A 14,495-nucleotide genomic window follows, 5' to 3' on the forward strand; every position below is an offset into this window, starting at 1 on the left:
GTTAGTAAAATACTAGATATCTCCAGGGAACCTGCCGTTAGCTTTTTATCTTAGAATAAAAATTCAGAAATGTAAATAATTAAAAATAAGAGCCGACTAGGAAGCAGGCTAGGGACACATTTCAGAGAACTTGGAGAGGGAGAAGGAAATTGGTATGTGAGGAGAATATGACAGATTTATGAATATTTTAGTCGGAGAGGACGTTTCTGTCTTAGGAAAACAAAGTATAGACCCAAAGTGTGGCTTCTTTTGGTCATTGAAACAACACCCCTAGATACCCAACACCCCTAGATACGTGCAAACATCGTAAGGCTGTGTAGCCTGCATGAGGAAGACCACGTGTTTTCTGTTGAATCCCAGGGGAAGGACATGTACCTGATCCTGGAGAACGACATGCTCAGCCTGGTGGACCCCATGGACCGCACCGTGCTCCACTCGCAGCCCATCGTGAGCATCCGCGTGTGGGGTGTGGGCCGCGACAACGGCCGGTGAGTCTGCTGCGCGCTGGAGCTTTGTGCCCCTTACTGTGTGCCCTGGTTTTATCTTAACACAGATTGTGGTTTCTAACCATTATTACGCTTCACTGAATGTGGAACTTGACAGTGGACGCTGCTTAGAAATATAAAAAATTAAAGCACATCTATACTTCCCTGCCTCATGTACCCTCCAAGCTACTTCCCTTCCTGGTTTCTGCACCTCCGACCTTTTGGCAATTCTGTATCCTGCCTTCAAATTCTGCATATTTCCCCTGCTGACCACCCTCATTATCTTTCTAAGTTCCCAACTCATCCAGGCTCTCTGAGCTCCTTTTTTTCTCTTTTCTGCAGTTGGTTTTAATCCTCCATTCATTCCATTGAGACTCAGCATTTCAGGTTCCCCCTCTCCCCACCCCACTGGTATTTTCATCACAGAGGGCTTGCTAGAAGGGAGAAGTTGTACAGTCTTTAAGGACGAGCCTTAACGACATGACTATTGGGAACTTTGGGGGCTTGGGGTTGGTTAACTTAAAACTTCCAATAGATGAAATTTGTTTATGGTTTAATAATATTTTAACACCTAAAACATCAGTCATGTCACAGTTCCACTCAATGTGTGTTTTTCTAAAATTCTACCAAAAATTTGGCATTGATAGGAAGTACGAATTGCTTAGAGGTGTTGTGAATTTTCTGTTCTTCAGGATGACTGGAAACAAAGAAGTTCTGGTTTTTAAGCATGTATTCATTCCAGTTTTATTATAGCACATGAAGTCACAGACTCGCACTTGGATACCGTTGTTAAGTAATTGGGCTACATGAAATACATTTAACTCTTAAGTTAGAGTCAATCTTTGGCCATTCTCAAGGTACCGGAGGATCTCCTGGCATTTAGGGATGATTTATAGGATGATTAGTGTTCATTTTGCTGAAAATGGACAAAAGCATTGCAGAAGTAGGTGAAAATCCCAAACAGTAGAGAGATGGCTTTCCTGGGCTGTGGTTCCATTCCCAGGCATTCTGGTTGACTGGGTCATGTGTGCTCTCCTGGGGCATTTGCGTGGGCTTATCACAGCCTTTGTCTACCAAGACTAGACATTAGTGGATTTGATTGTCCTTTAATTTGATTCCAAGTCCTAAACCAGAAAGGAAGGATCAGGTTAAGTATTCATCAGCCAGAGAGCGTGCATTTATGCTGGAACCAGACGTGAGAAATCGTCTGCAAAAGAGAGAGGTGATGTGTCTTCCAACTGCTGATTGGGTAAATTTGCTGGGAATACAGTTTGTCTTTGAGCTTTTTGTAACAGTAATGAAGGATGACAGCTGGGCCAGGTGCTCTGAGGGAATGAGTGGGTAGATTATACATACACACCTGTCAGTCACTTGCTTGGCAGAACTGTAACCCTGGAGTTGATGCATTGGCATGACTTGATTAATTTTACAAGGAAGATATCTGATAATGTTTAGTTGTCATTAAAAACCTTTAGCATTGGTGGAAAGCCCTAGGTGTAACATGCTTGATCCCTTCCTGGTTCCTGTCTTCCAAGCTTGTTTTTAAGGCAGGAGCCGAGATGGAGATTATTACATACATGTGCAGCTAGATAGGGTTATATTTTCTTAAGATTAGGTTGTGAGTATATTTGATTCTATCAGATTTTCAGCCCACTCCAAACCTTTAAAGTGAGGCCAAACACTATGTGATTCTAACACCAGTTGACAAAATTATTCAAGGTCTCTGAGCCTCAGTTTTTCTCATCTGTGAAATGGGAGTAACAGTAAGGACCACAAAACACACACACACACACACACACGATGTAATTTGCACAATGATGCAGGCATACCAAATGCTTTAATAATGTTAGCTCTTGATCTTTTAAAGCAACATACACAAACAGATGCAGCTAATTACGTGGCTTCCGTCCTTTCAAGGATAGTTGAAGGCATGGGAAGAGTGAGACCTTAGAGAGGTTTCAAGAACAAATTATCATTTTATACAGAGGATGAGAGGCTATTCCAAACATTGAGTTCAGTAGAAAGAGCCTCTTAGAAAGTAGAAAGAGCCCCTTCCCCACATGATAGAAGTGTAAATTAGGCTACATTGCTTTGGTTATGTTTGTGAAACATACACCAGGTTACTTGTATTGTTTAAACCATTTCTTACTCTTATTCAATGTCAGCATCTAAGTGTGATTTAGAAATACACTCAGGTTTTCTCCTAAGCCATAAGGATCTCAGCAAGTTCATGTGGTTATTGGGAACTCTTGAGCTGGATTGCCTTTGGAAGCAATAAATAAAAAGTATATTTGTCAGTGAAAGGTTGTATTTCTTCCCATTGGTGCCCCGAGTTTTCATTCCCTAGAAGAAGGAGCCTTTGTATTCCTGCTTTTTTATTTTCGTTTGCTTTTGAGTCTTTTTTTTTTAACAGCAATTTACAAGAGCAAATTCACTTTGTAAGGCTGGAAGAGAAAGGAGTTTTAACTTTGCATGAATAAAACATAAAAGTGTTTCATTTTGCTTGCAAAAAGGGGCCCATTTCACATTCTCTTTTGTAACTTCCCTTGCTAAGAAAGTGGAATCTCTTAGGGGATTTCTTGATGTGGTTAAAATGAATAAGTATGTGTATCAGAGGTTTGAAGGGTACAGAATCTTTCTTGAAATTCAGAGTGCTTCGCTGAGCCCTGTAATTTCAGAATTTATTAAGGTGTTTTGGGCTTAACGTTTTCTTAAGGCTTTCAAGTGGTTGTGATTCGATTCAAAGAAATTTCTTATGGAGTACATTTACCTTCGGTGAGGAAGTGATCTGTTTGTCACTACCCCTAGGCCCCATCCTTAAGGTTGATTTGGAGAAACCCATTACTGAGAACAGCGTAAGGAGTTACAGTCGCATCAAATGTAGGTTCTCTGTGGAGTTTTGGTTGTTGCATGACTGGGCTGGAGTTTTCGTCTTCTTGTTGAGAGTCATGCCTATCTTTATTATGGCATTTCAGTTCAAACCCACCCAGCAGCTCCATAGGAGAAAGATCTGGTGATCTGCTCCTAGAAAGATTATAGCCTAAAAAACCCAATGGAGCTGTTCTCATCTGTCACATGAGGTCACTGTGAGTTGAAATCGACTTGACGGCACTTAACAACAACAATATTTAAACTCAAATATAAAATAATTACATTAACATAAATGGACTAAAATCTCCAAATAAAAGGTAAAGCAAAAGTATTATGGCATTTCTCAGAGCATGTTTCTCTACTGTCTGCCAAAGTAAGGGCTGCCTTCTCTCCTTTAGCCATACTGTACTTTGGTTCCTTTTGATCACAGTAAGACAAATCTCAAGGATCCGAGAGACGGATATTGGCGAAAGGAGTTTCATAAGCTTTTATTTCCAATCAAATACAGTACCAGGAACACCATCTGGACTTGACCTGCACTTTTCCCGCCCTCTGTGTGAAGGAGGGCCTCTTCACGGTTGCAAATGGTTCTGGGCCTTGGAGCTGGAATTTTGTCCTTGGTGACTGGAGCAGTGAAGGATAACATCTGTAATCATAATCTGAGGATAACCACTACTATCTCATTACTTTGCTAATAAGAATCAGCATAAAGCTAGTTTCTGTGAGGCACAGGTCAAGTATATCTCTGTGTTTCCACTTCTCCATTACTTCTGGTACCAGCTGCTCCCCCGATGGCACCCTCAATTTCTGTGCTGGGTTTGATAGTTTACTAAAATGGTCACACAGAACTCATAGACTATACTCACAGTTTGTGGTTTACTAGGGTAACAACACAGAAGTAGCAGGATACAATTTGGGATGCAGCTCAGGATCAGTGTCAGGATCATAATGATACAATTCAGGGAAAAGGTACATGGGCAAGGTCTGGAAGGGTCCCTGAAGCAGGAAGCACATTGCTCCCTTAATCACCTAGGAAATTCTTCAGTCAGAAAAGACTCCAGGACAGCTCTCAGCCACCCCCAGCTCTAGGCTGCCATCACAACAGCTCTTAGTATGTTACAGTTCTTTTACCTGGATCTGGGAGGGTTTCTGGTACGGGGCTTCTGTATCCTAATGGACACACCATCCCTCTCAGCTCTGTTTTGGCTCTTATGTAGCCAGTTCACGTGCTCCCTTGTCAGTTGCTAGGCAATGGAATTTTTCCAAGAGGCTTAGAGGTCAGTGTGCCATGGAACACTAATCAGGTGAGATTTTCATCAGCTTTCCTTGAGGGGAAAAAAAGAAGGTTCTAAGGTAAATTGGAGTCAAACAGTTAACGTGTTCGACTACTAACCTAAAGGCTGATGGTTCGAGTTCACCCAGAAGCATGTCAGAAGAAAGGCCTGGTGATCTACTTCTGAAAAATCAACTACTGAGAACCCTGTGGAGCACAGTTCTACTCTAACATGAGTTGTAGTCAACTTGACGGTAGCTGGTAACTGGTAGGATCAATTGGGAAACACTGAGTTAAACAGAGCTTAACAGGCCACTTTCCTCTGGACTCTCAGAGACTTGCCTATGCTAATGTGACATCCAAGAGAGCAGTTTCCAGACTTGACTTCGGAACCCTTTTCTTCATGGAGCTGCAGTCGTACACAACACACTTTGGGAAATAATGCTCTGGTCAGAAAACTCATTGAGTTAAATTAGTGGCAGTGCTAGACTGCTGTTTGTATGTGTGTGTGTTTTGTTTTTTTTTAAACAAAACTGAAATAATTTTAATATATAACTATTTTAAGTAGTGATCCCACGGGGCCTACTCTAATAAAGATAAAACTCTTTCATAATTAATAACAGCCATTGTGCTCAAGTGCTTTTTAAAAAGTACTTTCATATGCAGGTTAAACGTTTGTTTGCCTTGTGATATTGTTTATGCTTGTAGTTTGTACAGAAAAACTTCTCTTCCTAGGAGGTGTTTTATACATCTCTTCTTTTTCTTATGAACACTTTTTAATAAAAGCTTACTGTATAATAGATTATTCATAAATTTCCTAATAGTTTGTCTTTGACTTTGACCTTTTATTTAAAGAATAAAGTCTCAATTATACTGAGTATTTGCTTCATATTCTCTTCTTCTAGGATATCCCTAACTGGTTCTAGGCACCAAGACCCAGGTTTAAGTTGGTGTTTAAAAAGGCTATTGACACGCATAGTTCATGCTTTTGTTTTCCTACCAGTGTTGTTTCGTTATTGTGTTTTAAAACACTGCTTTTTTTTGTCCTGATAAATATTGGGGTTAATTAGTTAGAATACGCAAAAGTTTAACTCATAAGCTTTTAAATTTAAAAGGTGTTTTAGTAATCAATAATGTCTTTCAGCCTCTTGTTTAAGACATTAGGAAACTAAGGGCAGAAGTCCTCTTTACCTTACCTTAGAAGACCTGATTAGTCTGTGCCAGAGTGAGCAGAACCTGACTATTTTCACCAGTCTGGATAGGAAAAACAAACCCACTGCCATTGAGTCAGTTCCAACTCATAGTGACCCTATCGGCAGAATAGAACTGTCCCGTAGGATTTCCAGGGTTGTAATCTTTATGGAAGCAGACTGCCACATCTTTCTCCCATGGAGCAGCTGGTGGGTTCGAACCGCCAACCTCTCAGTTAGTAGCCAAGCGCGTAACTACTGTGCCACCAGAGCTCCTTCTGGAGAGGAGGCCACTCTTAATCCTGACAAGAGATGGTGGGTGGTCAGAGATAAACCAAGGCCAGCCGGGGTCGGGGGAGTGGATCTGATGTGTACTAAATACTCTGCTAGGCAGGGCTCCTGCCCTTAAGGATCTGACCTTCTTATTGGGCAAATGGGACACACATGTGAAATGAGAGCAAACTATAGCCCCAAGGCCTGTTTTGTATGGCCCATGAGTTAAGAAAACTTTGTACATTTTTAAAGGGTTGTTTGAAAAAGGAGTCCCTGGATGGTGAAAATGGTTAATGTGCTCGGCTGCTAACTGAAAGGTTGGATGTTTGAATCTGCCCAGAGGCACCTGGAAAAAAGGCCTGGCAATCTATTTCCGAAAAATTAGCCACTGAAAACTCTATGGAGCAGAGTTCTACCTGGACACACAGGTGTCGCCATGAGTCAGAATCAACTCGATGGCAACTGGTACTGGTTTTTTAAAAAGAAGAAAGAGGAGAAGATGTGACCTAGATGGTGTGGCCCAGACTCTTTACAAAATGAGCATTAATGTAATAACGCATTCAGAAAAGAGATCTTTCTGGCCGTTGTAGGAAGATGTTGTGGAAAGGATGGGGTCCTTTTGGACTGTCTCTCTTTCCTTTCCTACCTTTGTCTTAGGTCTACCAGCAGCACTTGGGGTGCCTGAAAGCATTGCTCAGCCCTGCTACTGTGCCTCAGAGCTAAACCTTTGTGTATTAAATAAGATACAGACCAGCTTGCTACAACAAGTATCCTGAAGTCCACTGGCTTAAATAATAGAGGTTAGGTCGCATATGGCAGTCTGCAGTGAGCAGTACCATCTGAAAGGACAGCTCTCAGCCACAGCCACTCAGGGACAAGGCTTCTTCTAGGTTGTCGCTCTGCCATCCCACGAATGTTATCTTACTCATAAGGGCAAGTGACTTGTCTTTAAATTGAAGATGACCTAGAACTTGCATATCTTACTTTCACATGCTATTCACATCCCTTTGGCCACACTTAGCTGCAAGAGAGTATGGGAAATGGAATTTCTAGCTGGGTGAACAAACGCCAAGTTAAAACTCCGTTACTGACAAAGAAGGCCCTTAGGTGGCACATATGGTATGCACTCGACTGCTAACGTAAAGGTTGGTGGTTCGAACCCACCCAGTGGTACCACAAAAGAAAAGATATGGTGATCTGCTTTTGTTAAGATTACAACTAAGAAAACCCTATGGAGCTAGTTCTACTCCATAACACATGGGGTCGCCATGAGTTGGAAGTAACTCGATGACAGCTAACAACAACAAAGACAAACCAAGAGGAAGAGGCGAAACAGCTAGCATCCTGATGCAGTCTAAAAACTCACTTCACTTCCTAATCCATGCCTTGTTGCTTCCCGTGCCAATTATTAAGCTGCTGTCTGTCAGATCCAAACCTACCCTTCTCTGCTTGGTGATGCTGAGGCTGGGAGTCTGCACGACACCCTTCTGTCTCTCTAGTTTGCTGCCTGTTAGACTCTGGTGAATGTGGAACCCTAGAAGCAGGCTGTGAGGCTGGAGGAGGAAGAGGGACTTGTTCCTTCCTGTTTGCTTCCTGTTTTTCTGAGGATCATCCTAGAAGCACTTCTTCATCCCAGTTTCTCATAGCAGCAGCTGAATCCAGTCTGCAGTTTTTCCAGCACTTGGAAAAACACAGAAAGCAGCTTTATGAAGTCCCTGCTTCAGAGACACCAGCCAACCAGCTGCTATGATCTCGTTAAAGATCTGGGGTGCCCCCTTCAAGCCCAGAGGCACCAGCCAACCAGTGCCTCCCCCTCGGTGGTCAAGGTGTTGTCCGTGCGGCTCTTCCTCCAAGCTTCTAAGTTTTAATAATTCCAAACTCTTTTCTTTGTTCCCTCAACCCTCTGGGTCACAGCTCCCTCTTGCAATTGCTTTCTCCGTGGTGATAAGTTCATGTTCTCTCTCTCTCTTTTCTTTTGGTTACCTAGTTACAATTCTTTATATTCTTTCTGTTGAAATAAGCGGTGTGGTTTCTGTCTCCTGGCTGACCCTGCTTGTACACTCCTTTATCGACCCCCTGCGATTGAATGAGAGGAGCATTCACTGGTGGTTCAGTGATGGAATTCTTGCTGTCCCTGTGGGAGACTGTGTCCCATTCCCCGCCAGTGCACCTCATGCACAGCCACCACCCATTTGTCAGTGGAGGCTTCGTGTTGGTATTGACGCTGAACAGGTTGCAGCAGAGCTTCCAGACGAAAATGGACTAGGAAGAAAGACCTAGCAATCTACTTCCAAAAAATCAGCCAGTGGAAGCTTTATGGATCACAATGGTCCGATCCACAACCAACCATGGGGGTGGTACAGGACCAGGCAGCGTTCCATGCCGTTTTGCGTGGGGTCTCACCATAAGCTGGGGCTGACTCAGCAACAGCTAATAACAACCAAGACTGAATGAGCACTGACTAAAGCAGGCGGCCATTTACACAGTGCTGAGAGTATGTGTCTTCCATATAGAGGGCATTCAAGAGAGCTTATTTTTTGAGCGAGTGAGTCAGGCTGTTCTTTCTGCTTAGCTACCCCACATTGTGGGTACACAGCAGCGCTTGTGCTGAGAAGATTTCTTTTCTAAATTGATAGTAGTTGTCAGTGATAAAGGGCATTTCTGTATGAGAAGACAGTGACTTACAAATAGTGAGCCTCTGGTTTTTGACCTAATCTGAAAGTTATGTCTGTTTTTGCCCTGCCATTGTTTCTTTTCCCACAAGTAACTTGGTGGGGTCTCAGTTTGGAGGAGGAACACTTCTTAATGGCATCGAGTCAGGATTCTTTAAGCCAGACAGTAATGAAAGATTGATGGAATTCCAAGGTCTGCTGATGAAGGTTTAATCTAGGGTGTGTGCTGCCTTGCCTCAGAGAGAAAAGTCTACAGGGAGAAAGCAATAATTCTCTCCCTATGCTACCATATTATCTTGACCTCTAGAGTTAATTTCTTTTTAATACAGCACCACGATAAGCAGAGGCATCAGGATTTACTTGACCATTTTGCTGACTTACACTGTGGTTATATTTTATGTCTTTAAAAGTGACTTCCTGCCTTCTATTAATCATGCTGGGATGCTTGCTAATACCCTCAGCTTAGAATAACCTTTAAGGAAAGACAGTGATTGTCCAAGAAAAGCTTCCCTCAGAGGAGTATGTGAGGGCATTTTCAAACAGATCGGTCATGGTGACATTGTCGCTGTTGGTGAACATAGGAAGGCAGCAATTTCCTCTGAAGAACGCATCAACCGTTTTGGTAACACTGGTTCCAGTGCTTAATCCCACGTTTTTCGTAAGCATGTTTCAGCACCAGCCAGTGAAGTGTAGAGGCTTGAGGCTGCCATGTTAAGAGGGACAGAAAATTCTGGTGATGGTCCCTGAACAAATTCCATCTTGAACTTCCCCTGAGTCCCAAGCAAAATGAGGAATGGGCCCTTCTGAATGCAGCCTGGGGGTGATCTATCATGCTTAGCTGCCGTGATTCTCCATGTCAGTCCTCAAAGTACCGTGGTCTTCTTGGAATACTTGGAACATTCCAAGAAAAGTAGAAAGAATAGTTTTAGCTGAGAAATAGTCTAATAACCCACGTAAACATGGATTAGTGTCTTTGAGAGGAGAGAAAGTTGTAACTCTTGTAACCCAGAGCCTCGCTGGGTTACTGGCATGTTGAAGAAGTTCCATAAATGATTAGGTGTTTGATGTATTGCTAAAACCCTCATGTTATTGCAGGTAAACATGCCGTCACAGGTTTTCATATGCAAGTTGTTGCCTTGAGCCTGTTTACTCAAATGTAGTCATCCTGAAATTTTGACTTCATGGTTGTCCAATGACTAATAACAGAATTTGGCACAGTTGGTCACTGGGGAAGAGGAATTTGAGAACATCAGGGCGAACTCAAGGAATCTCGCCGTGTGCAATTATGGCAAGCTTTTGAGAACAAGAGTAGGTCAAGAAAAGGAATACTGGAGTAGGAATCTCAACATTAGCAATTTAATCATAGTTCTTCCCTTGTACTGAAGTTAAGCACATGACTTAGTATCCCAGTTTTTCCATCTGCAATGGGGATCATCTCTGCAATGGCAAAGATGTGGAAGTACTTTGGTGGAAGTGTCATGCGTTGAACCTGGTGTACTATTTTTATTAACATAGTAAATTTTCCTTGAAACATTGTCCTGGACCAGCCATACCTATTATAAAATACTGGGAGAAATTTAAAAACATAGGAGTTGGCAATCTGAAATTGTTGTTGTTAGTTGCCATTGAGTCAGCTCTAACTCATTGCAACCTTATGTATAACAGAATGAAATGTTGCCAAGTCCTGTGCCATCTTCATAATCATTGGTAAGTTTGAGTCCATTGTTTTGGCTTTTGTGTCACTCCATCTCACTGAGGGTTTCCCTTGTTTTCATTGGCCTTCTACTTTACCAAACATGATGTCCTTTTCTAGCGATTGGTTTTTCCTGATGGCATGTCCAAAGTAAATGAATCAAAGTCTCACCGTCCTCACTTCTGAGGAGCATTCTGGTTGTATTTCTTCTAACACTGGTTTGTTCATTCTTTCGGCAGTATATTCAGTACTCTTTGCCAACACCACAGTTCAAGTGCATCAATTCTTCTGTCTTCGTTTTTCGCTATCCATTGTTAGATTCATTGTGAGTCTTGACTGATGAGTTGACAACCATTCATAGAGCTCCCCAGAGCTCGTCTGTGGCTACCTCTTCAAAGGCTAAAATTGGTATTTAGAGCCCCCCAAAGTGGCTTTGCATTTTCCTGACTCTTTTATTAAGCCAGACTTGGTGTTTAAGTGTCAAAGCTGTGAATTAAAGCTTTGGAATGAATTGTATTTGGAGGAATTATTTCTTAATTGGCAAAACTGAGAATTTATGAAAATTATCCAGTAATGAGTTTTCCATCCAGTCACTTGGGTTCCCAGACTTGCTGCTGCTGTCATGCATGAGACAAAATGCAAGCTCTTAGGGCCAGAGAGTCAGCAAGGGGCTATGCCAGCTTCCCACAGGGACCCACATTTCTGTGCTCCTCCACGCACTGGCCTCTCTCGTTAGACAAGAAGACAGTGGAGTTATGTTCCCTGCTGTCCCTCCCAGCAGTATACACCCTTTGGGCTCAGTCACCAGGTCCCATGTGTCTTTATTATAACTTCAACTGGGAATTCTTTTCTGCTACACTATTCCCCAGAAAGCGCCCTGGGGAAGTGTTCTTTAGAAAAGGGAAGAAGAGAAAGGGAATCAAAGATAAGAATTAAGCAATTAAACTCCGGACACTCAAGCAAGGACTCAATTTCCAAGGGCAAAAAAGTCCTGGGAGCAGAATCATGCAGGTATGGACATGGTGGCCAGAGGATGAAATACCAAATCAGATTCTAGGCCAAATAAAAATAAGTGAGCCAAATAGTTTACTTTAAATGGAAAAGATAAATCTCTCTAAATCCAGGAAGAATCACTTGTTGTTAGTTGCCCTCCAGTTGCCTCCAGCTCATGGTGACCTCATGTACAACAGGGTGAGATATTGCCTGGCCCTGTGCCATCTTCATGACTGTTGGTATGGTCCAGTCCACGGTTGTGGTTATTGTGTATTTAGAGTGCCTTGCGGCCTAGAAGGCCCATCTTCCAGCACTATATTGGACAATATTTTTGTGATCCATAGGGTTTTCACTGGCTAATTTTTGGAAGTAGATTACCAAGCCTTTCTTCTTTGTCTTAGTCTGGGAGCTCCACTGAAACCTGAGCACCGTGGGTGATCCTGCTGGTGTTTGAAATTCTGGAGGCATAGCTTCCAGCATCATAGCAACATGCAAGCCACCACAGTACAAAAAACTGACAGATGGGTGGTGGCTAGACTTTATTTAGGTTGTAAATAAAGGAACACAGAGTGGGTGACAGATTAGCTCTAGTGCCATTCATGTATTTAGAGAAGCCGGGGCAGGGAAAAGTAAGAAAAATAAAACCCAGAAAATTTTCTCGGTCAGATATTTTATACCAGAAACATACCAAAGGGGAAGAAATGTTTGAAAGTAATAGGATGGGATAAGGTGGGTGAGGGGCATGATTATGGGCTCTAAAGTAGCCCGAAGTGAGTACAGCATTTGCTGACATGGCAAACAGACTGTCCAAGTAGGGCAGAGAGAGTAGTGACTGTGTATCAGAAGCCAACTAGACTGAGCCGCCTTCTCCCTGAAGGCAATGCCTCCTACTTCTAAGTGCTTCTCTAGGCCTAGTCACCTACCCTGTCTCACTGAGTCTGTGCCTCTAGACAAGTGGCTCCAGCTGCATCTTCAAGGCTGCTAACCAAAATGTTGGCAGTTTGAATCCACCAGCTGCTCCTTGGAAACCCCATGGGGCAGTCCTACTCTGTCCTATAGGGTTGCTATGAGTCAGAATCGACTTGATGGTAGTGGGTTTGGTTTTGGGTTTACATTTCTCTGAGCAGAGCACCCTGGCCCATTGCAGAGCCAACCTTCAGGCAAGGCTTGTGAGCCCTGTGCCTTGTACCCTAAGCTACTCAGCCCCAAGATGTGGCAGGTCAAAGAGGAGTGGAGTTACCTTGTTACCAGTAAATTATGTGTGGCATGTGGCTCCTGCCTCTCTGCTCCCTAAATCCTACCTTGCCATGCCCTAAAGGAGAACTCCTAAGTGCAAGTTTGTTGGAAACAGAGCAAGAAAAAGTTAAGCCTCAATCTCTAATTCAGTAGAACCGAACGTTTCTATATGATTATTGAAACTAGGTCTGTCTGGGAGGCCAGCTAAACGGGAAAGAAAAATAAAGAAGCGAGGTTAAACGGCAGCCTGACCATTCATTGGTCACAGTTTGAATAACACTGCTGGTGATCAACTTTTCCAAAAACTTTTTGAGATGAACATTCTTCCAACTTTATAACTAATTTGTTTGTTTGTTTGTTTTTTGTGTTTAAAAAAAGATGGTTCCATGGTCAAATAAGTTTGGGAGATTCTGCAAGCAATGTCCTGCTCTCAAAGTGAGCCCTGAATACATGTCTTAGCTGTTGAAGGCTCTGAGTCCTGCACTTTAACACTTTGTGAGCATAAAGCACATCATCTGCCGTTTACCAGTGAACTTCCAGAGGGTCAGCAGTTCTAGGTGTGCCAGGTTAGAAGGCACTGAAGAACACTGGTCTAGGGATTCGGAATGATACCTTTATATCACATTGTACAGTGAAACCTGTGAGAGCCGGAACTGGACAGGACTGCCTTGTTTTTCCAGGTCTCGCAAGTTTTCCGCCTTTGACAGGGTGCAGTCTTACCGCTTTTCTATCTCTCCCTGTTAGTGGAAAATATTTGAGTTTTCCTTCTCTGACAGGATTCTGCCTTACACAGGTTCTGGCTTTCGCAGGTTTTGCTGTGTTATAACAAAGCTTATTTTTAGACTTGCATTTGCAAAGCACCCCTCCCCCATGCTTTCTCTGAAAAGTGCTGTGTTCTTATGAACTTAGTTTTCATTGCAGTCAACTTAGTTATAAGTGATGAACATATGAACAAAATTTTCTTCCTTTTTGGTAACGCCATCCTTGAGGACATTGTCCTTTATATTGTTAAGATGTAAAAAACAGATATGCAATTATCCTTTAGACTTTAGAAAATGCTGCCTCTGTTAGAGAATTTGCATGTATCTTTTTGGTTAAGGGTGAAAATTGCATACTTTGTTATCGTTCCCTTTTTGCCAGGAAGTTTAAAGTTAAATTAAATGCTCAGCTGAAGTAATTATGTTAGACTCGACCATATGAAATCACCTCAGATCAGAAACGTGGTTGAAACTAATATTTAGCCTATAATTAATGGACTTATAGAATTATCTCTCCTCTATTTTATTTTAAATTTTACTTTTCTAATTTAAGAGCCTGACAGAATGTGTGCCTTTTGTTGTAAGCCACTTAATTCTTTTTGGAAGCAAATGAGATGTACATTTAAGTAAATAAATAAATATGTATTAATTAATAAAAACCATGCAATTGTAATGCCCCATTAACCAATTACTCAGTAATTGGGAGGTACTGTACATTCTGCAGCAGGATTATTTTGAGTTTTGGTTTTTTGTATATAAAATCCCTCATCGGCTGAAAAACAACCAAGTTAAAAATACGTCTTTACAGTCCAATTAATATTTGTTGACCAATCCAAATGACATTTGTTGCTTTCTGCATGCATTAGAGAATAATAGTGTCACAGAAACCACCTCTGCCCTGAAGGTACTGCTTGCCAGACTGGTTTCCTCCACCACCAGGAATCCCATTACAGCGATAATTATATCTACTGGATAGTGTGGAATTTCTTCATGTATTTTCCCCACAAATTTGGTGGCCTAGAGTAATTGTCTGCCCCTTCCTTGCCTAAAG

The 14,495-nt window shown here is 42.2% G+C and overlaps 1 protein-coding gene across 2 annotated transcripts in view; it reads left to right on the forward strand.

The window, feature by feature from the left end:
- APBB2 (amyloid beta precursor protein binding family B member 2) overlaps positions 1-14,495 on the forward strand; it is a 196,740-nt gene that overhangs the window by 119,715 nt on the left and 62,530 nt on the right. Inside the window, exon 6 of one of the 2 annotated variants that reach the window (XM_023738920.1) lies at positions 361-495. In XM_023738920.1, the coding sequence (XP_023594688.1) occupies positions 361-492 (132 nt within the window). In that variant the 3' untranslated portion in view covers positions 493-495. Of the gene's footprint in view, positions 1-360; positions 496-14,495 lie in introns of those variants that run through there. The other variant, XM_023738919.1, reaches the window with a different exon arrangement.

The sequence above is a fragment of the Trichechus manatus genome, unplaced genomic scaffold (genome assembly GCF_000243295.1).
Source record: "Trichechus manatus latirostris isolate Lorelei unplaced genomic scaffold, TriManLat1.0 scaffold00126, whole genome shotgun sequence".
Lineage (NCBI taxonomy): Eukaryota > Metazoa > Chordata > Mammalia > Sirenia > Trichechidae > Trichechus > Trichechus manatus.